The sequence below is a fragment of the Arachis duranensis genome, chromosome 8 (assembly GCF_000817695.3).
Source record: "Arachis duranensis cultivar V14167 chromosome 8, aradu.V14167.gnm2.J7QH, whole genome shotgun sequence".
NCBI classification, from domain to species: Eukaryota; Viridiplantae; Streptophyta; class Magnoliopsida; order Fabales; family Fabaceae; genus Arachis; species Arachis duranensis.
The window spans coordinates 31,498,185-31,524,442 of NC_029779.3; the positions used below are offsets into that span (position 1 = coordinate 31,498,185).

Sequence of the window (26,258 nt, forward strand, 5' to 3'; positions counted from 1 at the left end):
TATGTGATGTTGCTCTTCTCTTCCTAAGTTTTGTCTCCTTTTCGATAAATTCGAGCTTGTTTCGATATCACGTGCGATTCCTAGATATAGCAAGCAATACGCTAGTTCTTTAGGACACAATTTATCGATGCTGAAGTTTGAAAAGTTGTAATCATAGGCTTGACATAAGACTGGTTGCTACCATGGATATGTACAACAGAACCAAGGAGATTATGAAGTAAGATTGTATTTTAAGGAGATTGACGTACGAAGTGAAGAATGCTATGTATATTTGAGTTGTTAAGGGAACGAGAGTAAGTGAATGTCAATCGTATTGTTTTAACACAAATCTACCTTGTAACTTTTGTACTTGATTATTCTTCTTTCTCATGTTTGGTAAAATACTAAAACCATGTAACATTTTGCATACTGTTTTAATTTTCGAGGACAAAAATTTTGTAAAAGGGGTAGAATGTAATGTCTTAATTGTTTTTTTAAAATATTTTATATCTAATTCTTTTTATTACTACCCAACCCTCCAATTTTATCAAAATACCTACACTACCCTTATTTCTTTTTTCCAACCCTAACCCTAATTTCAAAATAAACTCAAACACTCTCATCTCTCATCTCACACTCTACACATACGGAGAAAAAAACAGAGAGGGTGAGAATTAGGAAGAAGAAGAGAAGGGAGGAAGGGACGGCGTCGATAGGGCTGGTAGCTGATGGGTGGATAAATGTCAGTTAAGAATTTTTGAAAACTATTTTCTAAAACAGCATTGCAAGTACAGCCTTAATCAATGAAATTTTTATTATTAATTTCGAATGTGTTACAATTAATAATAAATAACCGGGAGTAGAATCTCGGGTCGTTTCCCTAAGAGTTGACACAAGATGCAAATTATTGGTTAGGATTTTTCTGAATATTTTTTTTTTGAAATTGAGAACAAAAAAATAAATAGCTAAAAATTAAAACAATGGATAACTAGCAAGAGTTGATAATTGATCTAAATAAAAGGCCTTAGTTAGAGGAGAGAATTGGAATTTCTATCCTGGTTGTCTTTCCCAAATGTAATGATAAAGGTTCATTGCTCCCATTTAATTATCTTCTAACAATTGAAGGGAAGACAAGTGGGCGTCACTAACTCTAACTCACAAGTCCTAGTCACTTCACGGGGAAGGACTAGAGTTGGTGAGATTTGAGCTAGCCAGCAATTTCTAATTACAGATTAATACTTGGGTATAACAACTCACGGGGTTCCAATTACTCAACCCCCACCCAAGTTGAGAAATTTACTTCATTAACATGAATGCCATTTTCACAAACACATGGTAGATGTAAACAAAAGACATGATAATTATGAGAAATTAATTAAATCAAAATTAGTACTAACAATAATTAACAATGATCAAACAAACAATAAAAATAAACATGAAAAATAATTCAATGCATTAATAAAATTTAAGAGTAACAAGATCCAGACATGAATTCAATAACCAAATGAAAAATAATATTCAGAGAATTAAAGAAGAAACTAGAAATAAAATGATGAGGAATAAAGGTAGTAGCAGCTCTCTCAAGATCTAATTCGAAAATCAAAATAAGAATGCCAAAACCCTAGAGAGAAGTAGGAGTTTCTTTCACTAGAATTCCAAAACTAATAAAAAAACTAAAAGTGAAAAGTGAAGTCTCTAGTCTCAACTCCATCCCTGCCTCTAGTCTGCGTTTTTTGGGCTTGAAACTGGGTCCAAATCAGCCCAGAAATCGCCCACAGCGAGTTCTGTTAATTGCAGCACGTGATGCTCTGTCACGCGTACGCATCAGTCACGCCTATGCGTCGTTTGAAATTCTGGTCACGCGTGCGTGTCGTTGGAAGGATGGCTCGATCACGCGCACGCGTCAGCCATGCGTGCGCGTCGCTCCTCGTTTCTCAAGTCTTTAATTTCTTGTGTTCCTTTCACTTTAACATGTTTCATCTTCATCCTTTAAGCCATTCATGCCCTATAAACCTGAAAACACTTAACAAACACATCACGGCATCAAATGGTAATAAAGGAGAATTAAAAATTAATAATTTTAAGGCCTAAGAGACATGTTTTCAATCATAGCACAAAATTGGGAAGGAAACTTAAAAACATGCAATTTAGTAAGTGTGAGAGTAGTTGACAAAACCCACTCAATTCAGTCCAAAATATATCATAAAATAGTGGTGTATCAACAGTCGCCGTCGTTGCCGAGAAACAAAATGTGCAAGAGGAGCCGTCGTGAATAGACGGCTGTTCCGTCACCAATCGCCGTTCGGGTGAACCTTGGTTGCTAATGGAGCTGTTGGTGCTGTTGGAACTGCACCGTTCCTGTCAATAACCCAAACTATCATAGCTCCACATTGTTGCTGCCCTAATCCAAATTTTGCGCTCATTCGTTCCATTATACATCAATCCTCTAATTTTGATACTTCGGGTTCGGTATCTTCGGTCTATGGGACCAAGTTGTGAGTAGGCTTTATATTTATATTTATTTGATTGGGCATCTACAATTATTTTAACATATATCTATTATGATCTTTGAATTATACTCACTATATTTGCCTTGAACGATTTTAAATTCATTAGAATAATAGATTTATTAGAATTTAATAATTCATTTTTTATAAAATTTATACTTTTGGAACTATACATGAGACTATATATACTTTTGATGAAGTTTTGCATTATTCCAAAATGTTTGATTTTACTTGAATTTCTATTTTTAAAGATTGTGAAACATGTTTGAAATTTCTTATGATTAAAAAAGTGTGATTGAAAAATATTTCTGATGAGAAAATATTATCTGATCTAATTTGATTGGATACCTTATATATTTGAAAGATTAGAGATTTATTGTATTTGAACTATATGTTTTGAATTGGTTTGGGAAGCTCGTATTAGAAAATCGTAGTTAACATCGATTATGACGTTAACCTAGATGCATCTGGCTCAGACCTCAGCTAGCAGGAGCATTGCTAGCCTAACATGTAGGTCACACTTTAGATCTGTTATTTCGTACGGACATGCTAGAGGAAAGGGATACCCATAGAGGTGGAGCCGTCCAAGTGTGGGTTTTTGATTTGATTTCTGTATGAGAACTCCCTTATTGATTCACTTATGATTATCAACTACTATTTTCTAATTAAAATTACTTTGATAATAATGTTTATATGATCTCATGTCGATTATAGATGTATTATCTAGTCATTGAATTGTAAATTTATCCCTTTTTTAAAAATATTTTTTAGAAACAAATACTTGACTAAGTGAGACTTTTTTTTCAAGAGTAACAATCTGTACTGAATATCTAGTCTTTGTCAAATTCTTAGATGTATACTTCATATGTCACAGAGAGAATTCAACTATTTTTAATTATCTTAATTTTGTTATAAGTGTATAATTATTTATTTTAAAACTTATATAATATTTATAATTTTTCTATTTAACTTATATTTGAATCGATTAAATTTATTAGGAGACTATTTTTCTGAGCGCCGATAAGAGCTCATTTTGGACCGTAACAATGGCAGCATCCCACGTATGTTTTGGCTTCTATATACACTAGAAAACTAAAAAAGTATCCTAAAAGAGAGTGTGCTTTCACTTGGTAGGATTGGTCTTCATTTCTGAAACAATAAAGGGTGTTAGCTGGATAAAGTAACTAAAAGCAAGTAATTGGTTCTCCACAAGACACTTTCTATTTAATTTAGCACAATTATATTATATTATACATGAAAAATTTATGAAATAATAAAAAAATACACATACATATATATAAATATATATTGATTTTTGACTGATTTAATAATTGATATTTTTATATATAAATAATATTTTTGAATATCTATAACTGAAAAATCCTCAATTTTGAGGATGGATAAACACAGAAATAGTATCCATCCTTTTTTAATCTAAAATTGTAAACAAGTTGTAGCTATAAATTAGACACATGTTAAATTAATTGACAATTAGCTAGCAGCCACTATCATTATCTAAATTATGGTAAAGCAAATATGGATTTAACTAAACTCAAGATAGAATAATAATTCCTCCTCAAGATCCCAAAGTGGAGAGGTGAGAGGTCCACTTAATAAAGTGAGCATATGAGAATACAAATATCCTTTTTACAAAAGCAATATCTTGATGTGTAAGTGCCAATTTTGTGGAATAATTATTTTAATCCCTAAGGTTAGCATCATTAGCATTGATGATTGAGCTGCAAATATTTTTTAGTTAACCTGTTATTAAGAAAATATAAACTTAAAATGAGTGCTATAAAGTCAGTTATTACTTACTAGGTCCACAGCGACTATTATTAGGAGGTAATTCATTATGGAGTATATGAAAATCTTTTGGTGCTATGAGGTGCAATTTTAATTTTAATTATAATTCAAGTCTTCTATCTAACAAAGACTTCGTGTCACTATCTCGTTACTTTTGATATGGTTTCTTTATAATGCAAAATAATAGTAAGTCTTTGTTTTATATAAAGACTAGGTTAAAATATTTTGCAAGGTGTCGTCAGTGAATATTTGCGAGATCCTCAATACCTAAGCATATAATAAATAAGCCATAAACCTATTATATAAAATAAGATATCGATAATATAATGTATAATATGACCAATATAAACGTAACCTACGTTATTTCTTTTTTAAATACTACTTAACTAAAGTGTGTGAGTTGATAATTAAGTACTACTTGTTTACATCTAAAATCAAAATGAAAAGTGAGTCAATAAAGATAACATCTGAACCATGGAAACCTTCATGAACACATTAATTAATTCACCAATTGCCTAATGTTAAGCCAAATAAATTGTGTACAATGTAAGTCCATGCTCCTGATGGAATATAACATAATACAAGGTCGGGTATAAGTTAAACATTTCACACCCAACACGAGATTTTTATCGTACTAAAATATTAATTTATAAGTAAATGGAATTGAAAAATAAAAGATGTGTATTCGTCAAGTGCCAAATGTTAATTGGAGAAGTGAAAGAAGCCTGGTGCATGCACGTAGAGGAAGGAACAATATTGAATTATTGATAATCTTTTTTTATTTCATTTTCTATTTTTGTAATAATATCTGGCCAATGAGAGCGAAGCATGCACGTGATGCCCATCCCCAGCCCATAAGCATGGGTCTGATCGGGCCACAGGCCCATATCATCGATACTGCATGAAATACAACAACGTGTCGCCTTCATACACTTCAACGTGTGACTGAGTCAATGACTACTCTACGATAAATTCATAAAATAAATAAATTAGAAGGACAATAATACCCCTCCGTAAGAATAGTACTAGGTGGGCCAGATTCCATGGGAAACGGACAGAATATCATTATAGAGTGGGCCCATGATGAGTCACGAGAATTGAAGAGAGAGAAAAAGAAAAAAGGATTAGCTTTTGGATTTTAGCACAAAGAAAGGAGGGACAGAAATGTCAATCAACAACGATACATGGGTGAATGCATTAGTCACCAATGTCACTTTCGGATAAGCCCGCCACCTGTTTCTTTAGAACCCCACCTCTTCCTTCTTTCTCTTTCCACCTAAACAATAATTAATTCATATTAACTCTATGCTTATTATTTAATCTTAGCTTAGGATCCTCCCCGATCTCGACCCTATCCTTGTTTGAAATAATAAATAAATTAAACAGTTTAAATAACATATCTGTGCTATACTAATTTCATTTTACAATCTAAAATTCATTTAAACCTATAAATTAGAAAGTAGAAACAAAATTAAAAAATGGATTTGGAAGGCTGCAAAATTCTAAACAGAGAAAGGAGATAGGGGCCCACCATTAAGGCTAAACCACAATTATTGAGCACCAAAACCATGTCCTAATGAATCTCATCTCCTTCTATAAATAACCCCTTTCTTCTTCATTCTTTCTCATCCACAACTTTCTACAACGCTTCTGAAGCAAAGGGAAAAAAACATCATCGGAAGAAAATAAATAAGAAACAACGTTAAGAAACACTAAACCATGAGTTACTTGAACCGTGTTTGGATGGCTGCCACGGTGGCGGTTGCGCAAGGCCACACCGACCCAGGCCACAAGTGCAAAACCGCCGTCAAGTCTATCCATAACAACCGCACCCGTCTCTTCTCTGCCGGAGGCCTCTCTGATCTCAGGCCTTTGTCTGGCCTTATGGGATCTGACGTTGCCGGAGCTGCGACGGGGAACGGTTCCTCCGCCGATGATCGACGGGGGCAAACCGACGACTCTCTCCGGAAGGTTATGTACTTGAGCTGCTGGGGCCAGGGCTGAGAGCCTCCGGCGTCGTCGCCGTCTGCGGCGATTTGAGCTCACCGGATGAGGAGTTTGTAACCAGGATCCTGGTCTCGGGTCGAGATCAGATCTGAAGAGCCAAAAGGAGTGGTTGACCGGGTCAAATCGAGTGACTCGGTTGATGAAGAGTGTTAAATATTTTGGCTTTCGATAAATATTGTAAATTGAAAACTGTACATATGAGAATGGTTTTCTGACCTCCGTAAAATTTGTAACTTCGGGTTATGAAAAGTGGAAAATTTGACATATCTAGTTATCTTCTTTCTCTTTGGAGTTCCAGCTAAACCTACTTAATGTCATTTTGAACTGAATTTTCGTGCAACTTAGATTCCCTTGTAATCAAAAGGATCAGGCTAATAATCAGGGAATTTTCTTCCTCCATAATTCATGAGCTTAAAAAATTGCTGAGCTTTTATTTATTTATTGTTGGGGATATACAAATTATTATCTTTCTACAAATCCTATGTTATGGTTGTTGGTACCCAACATGATTAACTACTGTTAGAGGACTCAAATAAATCAAGCAGTGAGTAGTTAGTTACTTAGCTCCAGACTCTACTACTCCACTGAATTTTTATTTTTTTTTCTATTTTTTAAATAAAAAATCATTGTCTTTGTTACCAGTTCTGGAGTTGCCTCTTGAATCAAGCAAAGACGTTTTTCTGGTGTCTTTTAGATGGTGATAGAGGGAATATTATTAGTGTGAAACTCTGAATATTGGCGCAATTTTCAGAACAAAGGAACATATAGGCTGTAGGCAGAGATTCGAAACGCCCCTTTAGTGCGAAAAAGTTCTCTGATTTCTGAACAACACTGCCTAAAATGGAAACATCTGGGAAACTGGAAGGTATGAAACTTGGCATTATTAGGGATGGGAAACAAGATTATGACCTTTTACTTTCATATTTTGGTCAGACCAAGTCATAGTTGAAACAGCCTTAAAATTATAGTCTTGTCTTAATGGCCACCCCCTTTTCCTGTTCATCTGATGTTGGCTGATGTATTATTGTACAAATGTCTCGTTGTATATGAATTGAGTGTAATTTTACTCAAGAAATAGTAAGAGAGAAAATTTTATCAGGAAAAGGAATATATTCAAATTGTATAGGAACAAAAATTGGTGTAACAAAAAGGCTACAATAAGGCACAGGATTTACAATGGGGATTGGGTCAATAAAATTACCCTGGAAATCAAAATCATTACATAAACAGTAAACACTAACATGGGAAGAGAATGTAAACAGAGAGAAAATGGATTAAAGAATAACAGAAAAAAACACACTGAGCTAATGTTACATTGGTGTAGTATCAGCAACAATTTATCCAAATCAAACAGGCAGGGAAATACTCCTCTGGGGTCCAGATGCAACGTTTGGTTTGATGTCCCAAGATGCAACATGATGGTCTTCCTCAGGAAGTATAAAAGGCAAAGAAATCTCTCGGATCATCAATTCTCCACAAAATGGGCATTCACTAGCTATAGCATCATCCAATTGTGCTCGGAGCTGCCCCATCAATTTCACATAAGAGTACAGAACACAAAGTTATTAGTCCAAAGTCCATGAAAATCACCCAAAGATTAACTCTTTCAAGAGCAATTCCACTTAATAATAACAATACTGATAGATGTTACTTGATGCATAAGAGTTCTAAACGAACCTTGTCTACAGTAGTCATGCTAGGTATAGAATCCTCGGATGAAGAAAGGGTACCATTAGATTCCCTTCTTGCTTCACTGCCTATCAAAGTAAGTTGTTTCTGTAGATCCAGAATATACTCGGCCTGTAACATTTCCCATTCAATTCAATTTAAACGAGTGTCTTTGTTGATAACAACAAACTTTCAGATAAAATACAGGAGGAAGATTCACAATGGAATATCATGGGCAATCAGGCATTGTGCATGGAAGGCATGTCCACAAGGGAACACATAAAAAGGAGCCATTGGCCCTACGGACGTATAACCACGCCCCATGCCAATCTCCCTGCCGGCAGTTAATATTTTCCGGCGACATACCTAGAGAGCACATTGAAAAATTATTTCATACATTAGTGAAATTCAGCTACTGAATTCCCATGTAAACAAAAAGCATAGTGATTTTAATATTAGTATGGTACTTAGGTGAACATATGAACATTTGAAAAGGATAGATGCAGTATTGCAAAAACATATTATGATGAAGATCAATACCCCGCATTCCTCATCACGATCAATAACAGTGCATCTCTGAGCAAGTGCACTAATATCTTTTCTAATGTTGTCAGCACCATGGGTAGCGTCATTCATCTCCTCCTTTAGTTGTTCAATTTGCTTGTTGTAATCCTCCAATGATGAGCAGATAGCCTCCTGAAAAAATTCAGGAAAAATATATAAGTTGAAATTCCAAGAATTCAAGGCATAAAAGCATCATATTACTTTGTATATAACATTTTTGTGCGTTAAAATTCAAAGAGGAAGTAAACATTCTTCCATTCATTTGCAGGAAACATAGGAGAAAAAGACTGTATTTAGCAGGCATCGTTTACCATATTGATCATAGTTTAATGTTGTTAATCAACATGAGTAAACCAGAGAAGAGATAATTGTACCTTGAAGTCATCAATCAGGGCAAAATCAGGAAAGAATGGTAATATATCCTCTATCTTCAAGAGACCATCAGTTTCTTTAAGGAAAGCAATTGCCTTCCTTATGTTTTCCCGCTTAGTTCCTTTTTCTTGTTCAACAACATGCTTGGCGATCATGAGCCACAGCTTCTTTCTCAAATCTTCATCATCCTCAACTTTATCGGCTTCAGCCATTGCTAGCTCTGGATCAACCTAATGCAGAAGAGTTAATTAAAACAACAAAATAAAAGTCACCTTTTAGAAGAGATAACCACTTCAACATATTTTTCTTATGATGTATAAATCTTGCAGAATAAAGAATTCCTAACTGAATATGTTGAATAACATTTTCCAAACTCAGACTCTTGTAGAACTCCAATATTTTAAAAAAATTGCAAGAGGATTAAAGGAAATAAGCAAGAGAGTTGGGATTCAAAAGCTCTTGATGAAGAACATTTGATAAAATCATCTCATAGCTGCTTGAACACAATATTACGGATTAGTCTAACCTGTAGGGCAAGAGCAACTGCTTCTTCATGCATAGACATCATGCTGTATATATGAACACATGCACGCATTCTTTTTTGCTTGAGGCAAAGGCGCAGGGCATACTTAGGATCATAGAAGAATTCAGGACCATTTATTTGTCCCTTCCCAAACTTGCATTCTAGGAAACGTAGAAGTGCACTATCATCTTCCTGAATAGACAAATGGGAAACAAATTGAATACAAATATAAGTGTTAGGCACAATATCAATATCAAACATGTACAAGAGTCGTAAGTTCTGTCAAATCTAATCAAAATGAACCAAAACTCTCATGCATTGGCTGCAAGAAATGCGAAGATTTTTAAGAGTTAATCAAATTTATCTGATTTCCCCAAGGCGCATGTTAAAACTTCTGTTGTTCAAGTATGTTTGCAGTTGAAATCTAAACATGACATTTCAGTTTTAATAAGGACAATGTTACAATATAACTATTATCATGTTGCAGTCCAAATCTGTCATTTCAGCTTTAACGATTGGCGCAAAGAGCAGTTGTTGGTTACATGCATGAGAAGTGAAAGCACAGGCAATTATAATGTCAAATAGTACAAAGAATGTGAAACACCCTTCTAACCACCACATCAGGGGTGTATATATATACAAGAAGCAAACCACTCAACCTGCTTTGCATATAAAGAAAGTAGCAAGTTATGAACTCCAGGATCTTCGTTATGCAATCTATGAACACAATATTCAAGATATTTGATGACCTCATGTGTCTCATTCCTGCAAGTGAAAAAAGTGGATATAAAATAAAACTAAAATTCTCAAATAGAATATCATGAAAGTTTATGAAAATCTGTTGGATGCAGGTGGAAAAAAGCTAAAGGAAAACAATTCAATTGATGAATAAGGGAGAAAATGCAAAAGGGAAATAATTGAATTGGTGAACTCATTTCTGAAAATGATAGAAAATGGAATGCCGTACTTTGCATGAGGTTCACTGGAATAACGCATCATTGCAGGAATCAATTTTCTTGGGTTCAGGTTCTTCGTAGCCATCCATGACTCCACAGTTTCATATGCATCAAGGGCGATAAGGTCTGGAGCAAACTTATACTGCATAGGACAGGAATGTCATTCATTACTTACTATTTTATAGGCAGAGATTGAGAGGCCTCAGTGCCAAACAAAAGTAATAGAAAATAAAGGTCAAGAGGAATGAAATAATAGAGGCAAAATTTTTATCACTTGCCCATAACAAAAGCTTGAACAATACCTGAAGGTCTTCAGGCACTGAAGGTTTCTGAAGCACTTCCAGTGCTTTTTTAGCTTCTCCTTGCTGAAAGCAAAATTCCACAAAAACAGAAGGAAAGAACAATGAAGTAAGATACTAGTATCAGATAGTCTTTAATAACCACATGTAGCAAAAGTGAGTACCTGAATGTAATGGTGAACTACAATCTCATAATGACATTTTAAGCTAGCAAAGTATACCAACTCGTCAACCCTTCCATAACTGTCAAAAGCAGCAAAAGCAGAATTAAGCTAGGTAAAACTATACATGTGTACAACAAAGATCATCAAAATTCGTCCAAAGACATAAAGAAGTATTATACACTACCTTTCTAAAAGCTTCATCGTGGTGGCTTCATCCAATTCATCCTTGCTGTCACTGAGGAAAGCACGAAACTCCTGAATGGTTGATTGGTACTCTGAATTGCTATTCTCCAAAGAAGATTCATCTTCCAAAAGCAGCCGATTTATCTAAAGATCAAGGTAATTTCAAAATTTATTTGCATATATAGAGAGGAAAAAAAAGGAAAAAATAATGACACAACTCAAGGACAAAGAATACAGCCAATTCAGTGATTCCATTTCAAAAACCCTGCATTATCATTTTTTCCCAACAATGAAAACCAAAATTCTTGCTTTACTATCAAGCAACAGGAAACATGACTTGGTCATTCGATGACATGAATTTGTGGTTTTCTTAGAAACAAAAATGTGGTATTTATTTTCTATTATTTACTTAGAACTGTTTACAATGTTTTCATCATGCACTCACGTGTATATCATTGACAGAAAAGGGCAAGAAACAAGATAAATTTGTCAGGCATGCAGTAGAACCTTGTCCAGATATAATTCAGTTGCCCATGTGGATATCATTGTTATCTGACATTTATCACCCTTTTCTAAATTATCAAGCTTCCGCAGTAAGAAAGTTCTCAAAGCATCCTGCAAGTAAGAAGAGAAAATATCGAACTTTCATATTTATGAATCAAATTTTCAAGCAGTGAAATATAATGGCAAAATATAACATGCATAAATCAAAATCAGTTTCCTATACCTATGCTCACAACAAGAAGCTATATATCATTGTCAGGCATATGAATATTATGATGAAAACTAAATTTATCTTTTATCAGACTTTCACGCAAAAGAAGGCTGGAATAAAGCAGCAGAGCACAATTTAATGAGAAAATCCAAATTAAACATGAACTCTTCTAGAAATGCTCAAACTGACAAGTAATGCAGCCATATAATCCCTATTTAAGAAAGGGGAAAAAAGGGCCTTCTTCTAATTCGCATAATAGAAAATATCAATAAAATGAGAAGTACCTGTTCACCAGCACTTATGAACTTCAAAGTGACTTCCTCAAATGATAAAATATAATTGATCTGCAAAATCATATTCCTGTCAGTTACTATTCTTTTGGGATAATAAAGGTAAGCATGACTAGAAACGAGAGAATCATAGGCATGTACCTTTATCACAAAAAAAAAAAAAAAGGTCCAATTTTACCCTTTGTACAAATTAAATTAGAGTTTCATTCTTGTTTCAATTTTTGTCTCCCACTTTGCACCAAATAGAATACTGAAATTTATTTCAATCTCTGTCTCTTAGTCTCTATCTCTCAGTCTCAGTCTTTCCGTCTCTGTCTCTCCACCAAACTCTACCTAAATGGCATTTATAAAAGATATACCAAGTGGCCTTTGTCAAGGAACCGATCCTATACAGAATTTGGAGTAAAAAGAAGGGACTTTTCAAAGTTCCACATATCAATCTCTTAAAGTTTGAAAAGATTCATTGGGAAAGATGTATTATGATCACCTGAGCAGGGAGCAATATGCTATAGGCCATTTTCATTATCAATTAGACCGTGATATGAATCTTTAAAGTTTATCTCCATGAGAGACAAGTCCACTGATAAATATAGTGGACCAAAATCCAAGAACACAATGCATTTACTTTTAGGTTACCAAGTTTCACATAAGCAAGGTAAATCTTGTACACCAATATATTGAAAGTAAAAAGAAAATTACCTTGGCATAGAATGATGCAGCTCTGAAATGATCTTTAGATGAAAATGCAGCTTCAGCCTGCACAACAAAATATTCCAATTAAACACCAAATTACAGCTTTTTGGTAAAATAAATCTGTGAACTTATATGACTATGTAACTGTTTTCTGGTCAGAATAAAAAACTAGTGGGCAATACCTGCACTAAATATACTTGGTCCCTTTGAATAGGATCACGGCAATTTGCTAAAGCAGCAGCATACTCTTTCATGTCAAGATACACTTTCCACATATCTCGACCCTCATCATCAATAGACACCTATTAAATTGCCAAATCCAACATCAGCCCCGATTACTATTTAACCAACCTAGTTAAATGCAAAATACGAGAGACTGCAAAAATAAGACAATAATTACAATACAAACCTGAAAGATAGAGTTTTGGTCATATGCATAGAATAAGCCAGCTGTGGCATCACTACATAATCCAATAATACCCTTTGATTTTGATTCTGAAACTTGATCGAACTGAAGTTCCTCTATAATATGTTCGCTAATTCTGTTTACAACCTACAAATGTTCATAATTTAGCAAGCATGCATAAACGCCTTAAAACAAAGCTTTGTATGGGATAAGCATTATACAAAACACAATTAAGATAGAGAAGAGTGTACACACCTTGACTTTATTCCCTAAAAGCAACAAAAAGTGGAATTCAGACAATGCTATTGAACATGGTTTGATCATTTCTGATCCTTCAGACAATTTTGAGTAGTCCAAAAGAGCCTTGTTCTCAATGAAATTTTCATTCCCACTTGAAGAACTGTCAAGTTATCAAAAGTTCGGAGAGAAAGGCTAATAAGTTCCTTAGAAAAGAACAATATGGAAGGGATTTCACAAAAGACTACATTGAGATTCACTCCTAAAGCATAAGTAGCATAGTTAGAATCAAGATTTGCAGACATGAGACCACACAATAAAAAATGGAATGAATCAAGTTCTATATTTCATAAAATAGATAACAATTTCAAGACATTCTCTACCCTACCTGTGTTGCCCTCCACCAAAATTTAAGCCACCATGGTAAATACCAGCTCCAGAAAGCCATGCAAAATGTACAGCCCTTCGTTGCTTAATGTAAAAATGCAGCTCGCTGAAAATAACAACGAAAAGATGAGTACACACAACAAAAGTAAAGGCTACAAATAACAAGGAAATATTCAGCCACTAGATATCTACATTTTTTCTGAATGTTCCCAAGACATAACACTAATATGATCAAAAGAGAGAAAGGAAAGAAGTAGTTGCCTGTTTGGTATTTCGCCAGGAAGTTCCATGAAATGTACTGTACGGTCTGCATAACTTGAAAACACAGTCTACACTTGGATAACAATCAGCATAATTAAACTTTGAACTAAAATAAGCATATAAGGAAAAGGGTAAGATTTATTAATGTGATCTTTTTATTTTTATCAAACATGGTTTGATAGTGTCATAGAATTATACCTTGTTTTAGCACAAACAAGCAATTAAAAAGTATCCAACAGGAATAACCTGTTTATAGATACTGTACTACTAATCTTTTCTCTTAATAAATGGTAGTAAGGGGAGGTTATTCCAGTACGCAAAGCAAATGTCAATATCAATAGTATTTGACTTACTTCTAGTGACCCAAAGCCAGTGAAAGAATATAGCCGAGTAGGAGTAACAGCCATCACATAATATCTAGTCCCATTAATTATGCTAGCTGTTTCCATCTGAAAAGAAAAAGAAAAGGAACCAGTAATTTAATGTCTTGAGTCATATTTGAAGGAAAAGTTGAGGGGAAAAACTCTAGCTTAGTATTTATTTATTTTGTTAATAGGAATAGTAAACTCGAGCTTCAGTTTCCTTGAAGAAAATAAAAGAAAAAGAGAGATGGAAACCGCTAAATAAAATCTTGAAAAATGAACCAAAACAATGTATAGAACCTGCAAGCCCATAAAAGCTTCTGGGAGTTCTGATAATTCAAAGAGAAATTTAATATACTTCTCCTTCTTATCCTTCTCATCCACAGCCAATTCATGAAGTTGACCATTTTCAGTACCAAGAATGACTTCTCTGGTGGAAACTGCATTTGAGAATTTCAATCAAAACCTCAAGCAGAAATGAGCATTTACTTACACCAACAAGCAATTGGCATCAATCAATTATATGATGAACAATAAACTCTACCTTCGGTTATCTGTTGCCTGTTCCAGGCAACTGCATTCACAACAAGACCTTTCAGCTTGCTCAAAACTCGAGGCTTGGTCCATTTTGCATGAGTATAGAAAGTTTCAGCTCCCCCAGGACCGACAACAGTGGCAATGCAGTGACTCCCTCCAGGATCAACAAAAACCCTGTGGATCGACTGCTCCCCAGGTCGACCCGCAGAGAGATCAATCTCTGCACTCCAAACAATATCACATTCTTACCAACCCAATTGCACAAACTCCAAATTCCAGAATAAGCTCAACCACACAACTATCAACTAAGCAAAAGGCTAAAAAAAGAAGATGAGCCCCTACTCCATCTCTAGATAAAAACATAAACAGAGTCGCCAATTAGCTACCCCAAAAGAAAAAGTTACTGAATTCACAACAGGATGTCAACCAATTTGAACTTTTGGATAACACAGGACATGCTCAAACAATCATGGCAAAGGCAATGTGATGATTCCAAAAAGTTGAAACTTTTACCATTTGAATCGCCAACCCCAAAATCATGCCTGATGACCCATCCTTTGCTGGTCCCAATGACGATGACATCGTTTCCAGCAGCCATACATGTGATAACTCCACGCCCTTTAGCAGCATATCGTTCTAGAAGGTCCACCGTAAACACTTGCCTCCCATGATCCATCCTATAAATTTCAAATTCATTTGTACATTTAAAAAAAGAAGAAGATATTTTCAATTGAAATTAAGCACAATTCATGTTTAAGGTACAAAGACACAACTTGATATAATGGGATCTGCCAAAAAGAGCTTACTTGATCAACGGATGAATGGTTTAGAGCTGAAAACTTGGAATTCGGTGGTTTTGATCACTGCTGATACCAAAACAAAATCACTGTGGTTTCTGCTTCCACATGGAACTAACTTTTTTTTCCCATCATACACCGGAGAAGACGATCAATTGCGATAGTTTTGCTGGGAGAACTGAAGCTAGGAGGCATCTTCCATGGTCCTAATAACTCATGGACCATCATGGTCCTTCACAGTTTCAAAAATTTTAGTATGAAATACGAACATTTAATTGATGTGTGTCTTTGTTAAAGTTTATAAAAAATACATAGAATTTAAGTTTTTTAATGTGTTTATTATATAATTATTGAAATAAAATATTTAAAATTTTTATAATAATAATTTTAACATATATTAATTAAATACTTATCATAATTTTATCTAACAAATATTTTTCTTTTTCAAACTCACTCTAATTGAAAAGGAATATTATCCTATAATTTCCTTTTATTTTTATTTTTAGATAGACATTGATATAAATTTTACATTATTTTTTTTTATGATAAGGCGAATCAACGATTCCAAAAGAAGTAAAAGATAAAGCCACAAATAAACAAAAAAGAAAATAAAAATACTCAGGTTCCTCTTAATGGAAGAAATTTTATACAATTAAAATTTAAAGCTAACTTAATATCAAGAAGAGCAGTATCGAAAATATGCAGACTAAAAAGTAGATCTTGTCCTTTTTTAGCTAACGCATCTGTAATCGAATTAACTTCTAAAAAGAAATGGGACCAAAAAATATTTACAATTTTACTGACTTGAACACCAATGTCATCTACAAGGAGAGCACATGAGTGGTTAGTAAGGCACCCATTTCTCAAAAATTGAAGGACAGAGATAGAGTCAGATTCCACAATAAAAGTTGTATACTCTTGAGCACTAATAATTTGTAAACCACGGGTAACGCCTCACAATTCAGCATAAGTTATCAAGCAGCTTCCAAGATTGCAAGAGAAACCCAAATAAACCTCTCAAGTAATTTCTAAATAAACCACCACAAGTAGCACTATTTAGATAGTCTAAAAAGGATCCATCCACGTTAAGTTTCAACATTTTTTTCAGTGGCGGAAGCCATCGAATGAGACACTGTGGTTTAACATTGACAGAACTCTTTCTTTAGTATTTATCAATCTTTAAAATCTCATCAGTTTGAGCTCTAATTTGGTGCATAGCCATGGAAACAAGAATATCTTTCTATCAAAGACAAATTTATTGCAACAGAACCAAAAGAGGCAGTAGCAACACCAAAGAGGCAAGGCTAGTGACTTGGACGCCCCAAGTTGCTCTCCAACCAATGAACGACGTCTGTGTTGAAGAAGGAAGGTGCTTGGATAGCAAGGATGAAGGAATTCCATATGTTCTTGGCAAAGTAACAGTCACGTAAAACATGCTCCACTAATTCTTCATGCTGAGTGCAGTGAGGGCAAGACAAGTCTTGAGTTAGGTAGCACCTTTTTCGTTCGGCATTAGTTAAAATGGCTTGGCATGCGACGAGCCAAAGAAAAGAGCGAGTTCATTCGGGACCCTTCTAGCTCCAAACCAAATTAAAGAGCCGATTAGGGTTGCTAGGAGTGTCTTGAATGACTTGATAAGCTAACTTGAGGCTATACGCTCCATCAGGTGAGGGTGCACACGCAATATGATCAGCTGGCTTCCAAGGGAAATTGGGGGGATAGCGCCACGATTCTTTTGACCACATCCTCCGGCAGGATCTCCTTGAGTCTCACAATGTCCCAGGATCCTGAAACGGTAAAAAAATTAGTCAGCTTCACAGAATAATCAATATCATCGCTTACTTGAGTTGAGTGATGTTCAAACTTCCCTAACCTAGGAACCCAGTTGTGTTTTCAGAAATCTATTTTAGAACCATTTCCGATGCACCAGATATGGTTAGATTCCACAATATCCCACCTGGCACAAATTCCTTTATACAAGTTAGAGCTACATTGTTTTCGCTCCACCTTCAGAATAATGTCATTTCCGCTCCATACTTTGACCGAAGAACTCTAGTCCACAGGCATTTTTATTTTTAATAAGCCTCCACCCAACTTTCGTCATAAAGGCATGGTTGAGCGTACTAGCATGGCGAATCCCCAGGCCACCCGACTTTTTTGGTTTGCAAACTTTCTTCCAGCTCACCAAATGAATTTTGCAAGTTTGATTGGTGTCTCTCCAAAGAAAATTCCTGCATTTTTTATCAATAGCATTACAAGTAGCTTTAGGTAAAAAAGTAATATACATAGTATAACATGGAATAGAAGAAAGAACATATTTCACCAGAGTATTTCTTCCTGCCAAAGACAATGAGGAGGCTTTCCAAAAATTTAGTCTAGCATTCAGCTTGTGAATAATATTATTAAAAGTATTTTCTGAAACTCTGAAGTGATGAAGAGGCACACCCAAATATTTTTCTAAATCATCCATTCTGGAGAAATTCAAGGCTTCCGAGATGCTTGTTCTAACATTGTTCCTTATATTTCTGGAGAAGAAGACTCTAGTCTTATCCTAACTAACCTTCTACCCAGAACTATCACAAAAGACATTAAGGCAATTATTAATGACCTCGACTTGTTCCAAGCTTTCTTCCGCAAATAAAATTAAGTCATCTGCGAAGCAAAGGTGAGAAATCTTCGAAGCATCTATTTTCAAACGAATTGGTTTTCAAAACCCATGCTCCACAGCTGCATCAATAAGTTGAGATAAGCATTCAATACACAGAACAAAAATGTAGGACGAAATAAGGTCTCTTTGTCTGATGTTCCCTAAACGGTGTGAATTTTTCGAATTTATCCCCATTCTAGAGAACTCTCATTTTAGCAAAAGATATACAATCATAAATGAGATTAGTTATATGGGAGGGAAAGCCAATATCTACAAGGGTGTCTTTTACAAAAGACCATTTTAATTTGTCATAGACTTTTTCGAGATCAATTTTAATAGCTATACATTTTTCACCTTTCTTACTTCTCATCGAATGAATAACCTCCTAGGTTATAATAATATTATCCGATGAATGTCTTCCTAGAACAAAGCTACTCTGAGACATCTACTAACTGAAAATCCATCAACATGGAGGCCAAATTGATATGTCATATCCTATAAAGTTATCGTGCACTCCCCAAATGGCATATGAAAGGTATGGGTATCGGGACGCCATCGCTCCACAAATACACTAATCAATGGTTCATCAAGTTTAAACCAATAATCATTCAACCTTGCAACATGTAGTAATCCGACACTATCTAGATACGACTTTATACGGTCATGCAATATCATCTTCTGTTGCATACGAATGCTCTTTACACATCGGGTTAGCTGATAAAACAAAAATATACGGTCGCAACTCACTAATGCATCATAACAACAAAAACATATATTAATAGTGAAATCCATCCCTAAACCCCGCAACAACCACAATATTCCTAAGCATTTTAATCCTAAAATATTAACAAATATCTAAATTACAAACTATATAGATTACATTAAGATAACTACATATGTTACTATCATCAACTATATAGATTGTAAACAAGCTTGACAACTGACCTGTTCGTCGATAAATTCCACAATGTGTGCAATACTGTTCAATCGGTACATGTCTCATTCGTTCCTCATTCTGCTTAACCAAAACTATTATGGCCCCACGGTGCATTTTCCCCCTCTGCCACCTACCAAACCTTCAACCGCTGCTGTTGGCAGCTGCCGTCGCCGTCCTCCGCAACTTTATTGGCCATGGCTCTGCCGTTGACCCAGAAGATTCTTCTTTCTCTTCCGCCGTTGACCACCTTCTTCCCTAGCTTTCCTCCTCTCCAAGAGCTTTCTCACTGTCAATGGAGTATCTCTTTGTGAAACATAACTCGTGGGAAGGTATTCAGGGGGTTCTCTAAATTCATAACTCGTGCTAGGGTATTGGAGATAGGTTGTTGCATGTAAATCGTGTTAGGGTATCCTAGTCACATTATGCACGTAAATCGTGCTACCCTAGGGTGAACTAGGTCAAAAACATGTAACTCCTCCTATCCTGGCACAAGTTATGTTCAAGTTGAAAAGTACATTGCCCTGGCACGATTTATGTGCATTTGTTGAAAGAGTTCCATGCATAAATCGTGCTAGGATATAGCGTTTAATATATTATCTAACACGCAACACCCTAGCAAGATTTATATATTAATAGATTTAGGAGATTTACGTTTTAAAATTTCATTTAGAAAATCTGGTATATTGTTCCCTTTTTATTTTATTTAAATAGAAAAACCAACAAATGTGCTTAACACTACCAAAATTATCTGCAATTAATAGCATATATTTATGTAATTAAAGTTCCATTTAATTAAAATAAAATTCAAATGTTTCTAATGTCATGATAAAATATGTCTACCACACAAAAGATATTTGTATGAAGATTTTAATTAAAAAAAGATATATTAATTGTTTGTTTGATTTAATACTTTTTTTGGCATAAAATTATGCAATAATATATACAGAAAAAGGAAGACAGATTCAAAGAAACACTTTAGAAACCAACTATCTACATTTCTGGAGTTCAAGAATTGAATGAGACTACAATTAGGCGAAGTAAATCCTCTTATGTAATAATGTAAATATTTCAGATGACTTGATCATGTGTAACTTTTTGTTTTTCAATATCATATGTAATGTTTTATGCGATATGAAAAATTCAGTTAAGAGGATCTAAAGGATCTATTCCCCATTTATCAGTATGAATGTATAGTTTTACAAGTGAGAAAGATAGCTATAAAAGAAGAGCAAGCTCCATCAAGACAACTTCACATTCCCAAACTGTCTCCAAAGGACTTGTTTGTACCTTCAAAATATCACTACACTAACTACATAATGAATAAAGCTACAATGAAAATTAACAGATAAACAGAAAGCCTCAAAGCTGTTCAAATGCAGCTTTTGATTTAGGACTTAAATACGGCTAGAATCTCTTCCAAATATAAATCTTCTTGTCCAATCTGATATGACTAACATCCTTGTCCGCCAGCTTACTTGCTTGCTGAACACAAATTAAACAACATGTAATCATGTACTGATGTACATACATTATTCTTGTTCTTTTTACCTGTCATTGTCACTCTCCGCTACATCTTGGATTTATGTATCCAAAAAGTGACAATTACAGATAAAAATAATCGAACAGAATAGTTTCCGATATTTTGAACTTAGATAATCAGTACTCGGTACCTTGCATATACAGAATACCAAAGCCATTGAGTGCTGTGACCCATGGCAACCCAGTCTCCAGGAAGTTCTGCAGCAGCTTGCTCCCCTCCCAGAGGAGCAAATTGCCCAAAGTGCTTATACCTGAAAAAAAATCAACAAAAATTTGCCTTTTACTAAATGCATTAACCACTTGCTATAAACCACACTAAATTTTACATTTTCTCAAGAGGATCATATTAATGTAGTTGACATTGGCCATATGCTTAACATATATAATATTTACCGAAAGGGAAGAAACGTATGACGTCCGGAGCCTTTAAATCGCCGAGGACCTTCCGGATGCTCTTCACATTGATGCATGCGGTTAAAGCATCTAGCTAGATATTCACCTTGTTGGGAAGCAACCTAGACAATACTAGTCAATTAGAAACTTAATCACCATTCATATTAAACAAGATTTCGGTTACTGCTAAAATGATGCATACCTGTGCAGTTGCTGGCAGACTCTTCATCTGTGAATCCATATGAGAAAGGGCCATCTTAAAGCCTTCTATGTCTATTTCTTCTCTATAATTTCCTTCTGAGTCTTTCCATAGAGTACTCAAATCCAAAATGTGTTTGCTCTTCAAATACAGTTCGAACTGTGGATATCTTACAATTATGTCATCTATCACATCCTTGAGTTCTGCAACAGTTAAGGTACCGGATTTGTCCTTATCCGCAGCCTCAAAAATGGCTGAGATATCATCCTACAAGTAGAGGTAAATGTATGTAACATATATCGCTATTAACTTGGATAAGAATTTAGTATCATGTTGCATGTAATGAGCTCATTAGTTCTGTTAAAGGTGTAATACATACCATTATTTTTTGTTGATCTATCGAAGAACAATCACCGATAGCATACACAGATTCACAACCCTTCACTCGCAACCATTCATTTGTTGCTAGCACATGCCTTTTACCCTGCACACAGAGTATTCAAAGTTTGTACAGGTTACAGAAGCAGAAGGAAACTGTTTCAGAAATGTGAGGAATTATGCAACACCTGACCGATTTGTTCCATAAAGTCCCTCACAACCGGACGAGTTGCAATCCCAGTGGACCAGATAACCAGTCCATGGGGTACAGAGCAGATCTCTCCAGTTGATTTTGCCTTCATTGTAATATTTTTGTCATCAACACTGAGAACTCGACATCCAGTTTGAACTTTTATACCATCTCTTCCAAACTTCTCTTCAGCAAATAGACTAATTCTTTCATCAAACCTACAAGATCACAGAGGAACTTTTATCCAACCTGGGATTTTTTAGAGCCTGTGGTGTGGACATATAAGAAGTTAGAAAATTAGTCAAACTTGATCGATGGTTGGTCTTTTTCCATGCAATTAGCAATACCAAAGGTTCAAGACAAATGCTAGTGGTGGGAAGACCCTGCTTGAAGATTTCTAACAGGCAAATAATTCATGAATAACAGACCTAACAATAGGATGATCAAACAAATTTTAGATCCTAATAATGATTGTTAGTATAGCTGTTTTGTTTTGGGGATAATTTGCATTCTACAACCAATAACACAAAAATATTGGACTATTAACACTGAATTATCAAAACACTGTTCAAGTTCTTTAGTAAATAGTTGAATCTCTTACTGAAAATATCAGGTGCATCATGCATAATTTAGTAATTGCCATGTATTCTGGAAGATTATAACAGTGAAAGGAACAGTAATAGCAGACATAATGATGTTAAAGTGTTAATAATATATGGAATAGCAGAGTGTCCTTTCCAAGCAACATATGCATAATAATTTTGGAAGACACCAAAGTTTAAATGTTGGTGATTCAAAGTAATAGAAATAATTTGGACTGTTAGTGCTTGATACGTACGTGTTCAAGATGTGATCTCCTGATTGAATCACTGTTATCTTCACAAAATCTTTAACAGATGGGTATAAATTGACTAAATCTTCTTGGAAATGGTCATGAAGCTCAGCAGCAAATTCCACCCCAGTTGGACCTCCTCCAACAACAACAAAATGTAGATTTGTCCTTCGTTCTTCGTCAGATAGAGATGGAAGAACAGCCTTCTCAAAACAATCTATCACAGCCCTTCTGATCTTCTGTGCATCCTCTACCTCCTGCAAGTGAAAAATATAATACATTTTGAAAGTAAAATTGCAATGACTCCTTGATGATAAGCCTTATTCTATCTTCGTCAACGGTGCAAATATGTACTGAATGAATTGATAAACTTGCAAATATATTCAAGCCATCAAATGATTCTAAACTCTATATTAGAAACAAACAGCGAAACAAAAAAGTACCTTTAGAAAATGACAATGCTCCTTGACACCAGGGGTGTTAAAAGTATTCACTTGTGCTCCTATCGCTACAACCAAGTAGTCATATTCCAAAGAAAATTCGCCACTTCCAACTAAGTTGTTCCCAATATTGGACCTACACAATACCGTTTTGTTTGCATGGTCGATCTTCAGACATTCCGCCTCCCAGAATTTAATGTCTCCTTTTCTCTGCAACAGGAAAGAAACAACAAATCTTTTCGATAAATTATCTTGTTAAATTACCTTTAGAAAGAATAAACTAAAGGGAAAATAAAATCCCCATGAATCTAGCATTCCTGTTCCTAAGGTGACCTGAAATTAAAATATGATCCATTTTTACTTTCAAAAAACATGCATTACTCTGAGTTGAGTTCTTGCTTTGCTTCCTTACCTTTTTGACCATGTTTCGAACTGGCTCTACAATGCTTCGCGCTTCAACTGTCCCACAAGTGACACTAGGTAATAGAGGAGTGAATGCAAAATAGTTACAAGGGGAAACAACCTGAACATCATACAAGGATGCATCGAGATCCTTGAGAAAACTAGTACCACCCCATCCTGTTCCAAGAACAACCACTTTCTTTTTTGCCGGCACATCAGAATTCGTATTAGAAGCAGGAGGTCCGGTAATAGATTCAGATTGTGATTCTGAGTATGACAGCAAGCCTCCACCACTGCTGTTATTATACACAGTTAAACTCAATAAGATAGACGATTCTTTAACAACCAAAGCTGCAGTAGAAGAGACAGAGACATTAATGGATATAGTCAGAGATTATACTATTATAGATCATGACTAGTCTGTTGCTTAAGAAGAATAACTGAGTGTATGGGAATATACAAGGTCAAACTACACTGAAAACCACTTCTATAAACAAGGAAACAATCACCAGGAATCACTTTGCAGCCGGTTCCTATGTAAGTCAATAATGAGATTCTCATTTACAAGAGGAGGATTGTATAGGCCTTCGATAGCCAATGAAAAATTTCGTTAAATCACATGACCTATATGCTTCGATGTAAACTATATATATCACCGAATTTAATTTTGATACACTATCAGTGTAAAACCATTTTACATGTGCATTCAATCACATAACGTCCCATTAGCAAAAATAATTACCTTTTATATTGACCGCATGAATGGTCATCTAAGAAAACGATTGTGATTGCACGACTATGTAAAACATTTTACACGGTCAGTGCATCAAAGTTAAACGCATATATCACCAGTTTTCTATGTTTTCCCCAACAGGTATAGGCTCTTCTTGATCATATATTAACTCATTGGTATACTTCCTCTGGCAATAAAAGATTGTCAAAAACTGTCATTTGTGAATATCTATAAAGCATCAATACCCCCCCCCCTTCCCCCCGGGGAGTTCAATCCTTATATTTATAACCAACTAGAGTAACTTAATAATAAAAAGAAATAAAGAAACTTTAGTCAAGGTAAACTAAATCTCCTTCATTCATTGAGGCGATTCAATGATTTCTTAGTCCTATCTAGAAGATACTTGTAACAAAGTATATATGACAATATATATGTTGATGATGAAGGATGGAAATCTTTGTCTTAAAGTTGTGTTTCTTTTTCTATTTCACGATCAAGTTTTGGCATTTTGCCACATGAAAAATAATATACAAATAAGTGCTAGTGTTACTATAGTAGCCTTCCCATTAGGGTGGAAACTTGCTATATAAAAACATGAAGAATCTTGGAGCAGGAAGGATGGCGTTGGAAACCCCTTGTGAAGAAGGAAGCGAACCTCATTTGGAACCACGAATCAATTTGATGAGATTCAGTTAAGATTCAATCGAAAAAGAGAACAAAATGAGTGAAGATTCAACAACCAAACACACATCCTTGCCTTGCCTATCTATCTACTTTACACTTGGACTTAGTACAGTTACTCTCAGTTTATGACAATCTTGACACGTGGAATTAAATAATTATTGCAATCACTGACTTATTGTATTGTCAGCACTCAGAATTGAAGGAAAAGGGGCAAGATGGTACTTCTCAATATTTTGCTGTATAAAGTGCCTTTTTAATTATGTCGGCATCTGTAATGAAGGATTTTTTTTTAAATAAATATTTTAAATATTGTATTTGTCAATATAGATCATTTGAATGTAATTTATATTTTTGCTTTTTATTACTTATTTTACGAATTAAATTAAAGTATATCTTGTTTATGACAAATTTTTAAATACATGTGCACACATATGTGAGAATGAATTTAATACACATATCTCATTTAAACAAAATATATTCATAAATTATAAACAAAATATGTATTTTTAATTATAAAAATATAATTTTTATAGGTATAAAAATATAACTTTTTAAAATAATAAAATATTAATAATTTAATTTAAATCAATTTAAAAAAATTAATATATTTTGTTTCTATTTAAATAAAATGAAATATTAACAAATATTGTACTTGTATCATTGAATTTAAAAAGAAAAACAAATTATAAGAACAATTTCAGAAATTAATTTTGTTTTGTTCGCATCAAAATTCTCTCTCATTAAATGCGATTTTTTCGTATTTACTTTTCCACTACTTGTATCAACTAATTTTTTTCTTCTCTATTATATTTAAGTAATAAATCTTCTTTTCTTATAATCTATTCAAATTGCTAAATTTTACTATTATTTTTAAATTCTATGATTTTTTTAATTTATTTTTATTATTTAATTATATTTAAAATCACCCATGATTTCCTAAATAGAATGTGAAACATCACGGTTCAACATTTCTTAGAAGAGAGCGGGAGTACCAGGATTTAAAACACTTTTTCTAGAAAAAACAAAACTCTCTCAATATTAATTTAATATTTTATTTTTTAATGTGCAATTATTTTAAATAGAATAATAGGTGATTTCCAATCTAATTTATAAAAATTAGAAAAAAAATTAAATAAATAATAAAATAAGATGTCAGATCAAAAAAAGTAGA

The 26,258-nt window shown here is 34.4% G+C and overlaps 4 protein-coding genes across 4 annotated transcripts; 1 reads left to right on the forward strand and 3 right to left on the reverse strand.

Moving 5' to 3' along the window:
- The first annotated feature begins 5,909 nt into the window (after nucleotides 1-5,909).
- Nucleotides 5,910-6,565, forward strand: LOC107462143 (uncharacterized). Its single transcript, XM_016080711.3, has one exon. It carries the CDS (start codon nucleotides 6,012-6,014, stop codon nucleotides 6,294-6,296), a length of 285 nt encoding a protein of 94 aa, XP_015936197.1. The 5' UTR covers nucleotides 5,910-6,011; the 3' UTR covers nucleotides 6,297-6,565.
- A 795-nt stretch (nucleotides 6,566-7,360) lies between these two features.
- Nucleotides 7,361-8,130, reverse strand: LOC127741171 (vacuolar sorting protein 18). Its single transcript, XM_052253104.1, has 2 exons — nucleotides 7,977-8,130; nucleotides 7,361-7,822 (listed from the first exon to the last, which is right to left on the reverse strand). The coding sequence occupies exons 1-2, from the start codon at nucleotides 8,106-8,108 to the stop codon at nucleotides 7,646-7,648; spliced, it is 309 nt and encodes a 102-aa protein (XP_052109064.1). The 5' UTR covers nucleotides 8,109-8,130; the 3' UTR covers nucleotides 7,361-7,645.
- A 53-nt stretch (nucleotides 8,131-8,183) lies between these two features.
- LOC107462141 (vacuolar sorting protein 18) lies at nucleotides 8,184-15,964 on the reverse strand. The gene is made up of 22 exons (XM_016080708.3): nucleotides 15,723-15,964; nucleotides 15,430-15,593; nucleotides 14,924-15,136; nucleotides 14,680-14,819; nucleotides 14,371-14,466; nucleotides 14,018-14,085; nucleotides 13,758-13,862; nucleotides 13,388-13,532; nucleotides 13,136-13,279; nucleotides 12,909-13,028; nucleotides 12,733-12,789; nucleotides 12,028-12,087; nucleotides 11,536-11,643; nucleotides 11,030-11,172; nucleotides 10,846-10,924; nucleotides 10,685-10,747; nucleotides 10,394-10,524; nucleotides 10,086-10,191; nucleotides 9,430-9,618; nucleotides 8,906-9,133; nucleotides 8,508-8,663; nucleotides 8,184-8,333 (listed from the first exon to the last, which is right to left on the reverse strand). Exons 2-22 carry the CDS (start codon nucleotides 15,590-15,592, stop codon nucleotides 8,184-8,186), a joined length of 2,664 nt encoding a protein of 887 aa, XP_015936194.1. The 5' UTR covers nucleotide 15,593; nucleotides 15,723-15,964.
- A 4,477-nt stretch (nucleotides 15,965-20,441) lies between these two features.
- On the reverse strand, nucleotides 20,442-24,997 carry LOC107462142 (external alternative NAD(P)H-ubiquinone oxidoreductase B1, mitochondrial). The gene is made up of 10 exons (XM_021129326.2): nucleotides 24,413-24,997; nucleotides 23,681-24,021; nucleotides 23,272-23,478; nucleotides 22,835-23,085; nucleotides 21,995-22,214; nucleotides 21,808-21,912; nucleotides 21,432-21,695; nucleotides 21,230-21,351; nucleotides 20,968-21,087; nucleotides 20,442-20,779 (listed from the first exon to the last, which is right to left on the reverse strand). Exons 1-10 carry the CDS (start codon nucleotides 24,438-24,440, stop codon nucleotides 20,692-20,694), a joined length of 1,746 nt encoding a protein of 581 aa, XP_020984985.1. The 5' UTR covers nucleotides 24,441-24,997; the 3' UTR covers nucleotides 20,442-20,691.
- Nucleotides 24,998-26,258: the final 1,261 nt, after the last annotated feature.

What these genes read in the sequence shown, in the direction of transcription:
- LOC107462143 (XM_016080711.3), top strand. Translation starts at nt 6,012, where the DNA reads ATGAGTTACTTGAACCGTGTTTGGATGGCTGCCACGGTGGCGGTTGCG.
- LOC107462142 (XM_021129326.2), bottom strand. Translation starts at nt 24,440, where the DNA reads ATGACCATTCATGCGGTCAATATAAAAG. An exon ending in AGCATTGTCATTTTCTAAAG is followed by an intron (nt 23,086 to 23,271) that starts GTACTTTTTTGT and finishes TTTCACTTGCAG; the next exon opens with GAGGTAGAGGATGCACAGAA. An exon ending in CATACGTTTCTTCCCTTTCG is followed by an intron (nt 21,088 to 21,229) that starts GTAAATATTATA and finishes ATTTTTTTTCAG; the next exon opens with GTATAAGCACTTTGGGCAAT.
- LOC107462141 (XM_016080708.3), bottom strand. Translation starts at nt 15,592, where the DNA reads ATGGATCATGGGAGGCAAGTGTTTACGGTGGACCTTCTAGAACGATAT. An exon ending in CTGGCTTTGGGTCACTAGAA is followed by an intron (nt 14,086 to 14,370) that starts GTAAGTCAAATA and finishes ATCCAAGTGTAG; the next exon opens with ACTGTGTTTTCAAGTTATGC. An exon ending in ACGATGAAGCTTTTAGAAAG is followed by an intron (nt 10,925 to 11,029) that starts GTAGTGTATAAT and finishes TGCTTTTGACAG; the next exon opens with TTATGGAAGGGTTGACGAGT.
- LOC127741171 (XM_052253104.1), bottom strand. Translation starts at nt 8,108, where the DNA reads ATGTTACAGGCCGAGTATATTCTGGATCTACAGAAACAACTTACTTTG. An exon ending in GCATGACTACTGTAGACAAG is followed by an intron (nt 7,823 to 7,976) that starts GTTCGTTTAGAA and finishes TTGATGGGGCAG; the next exon opens with CTCCGAGCACAATTGGATGA.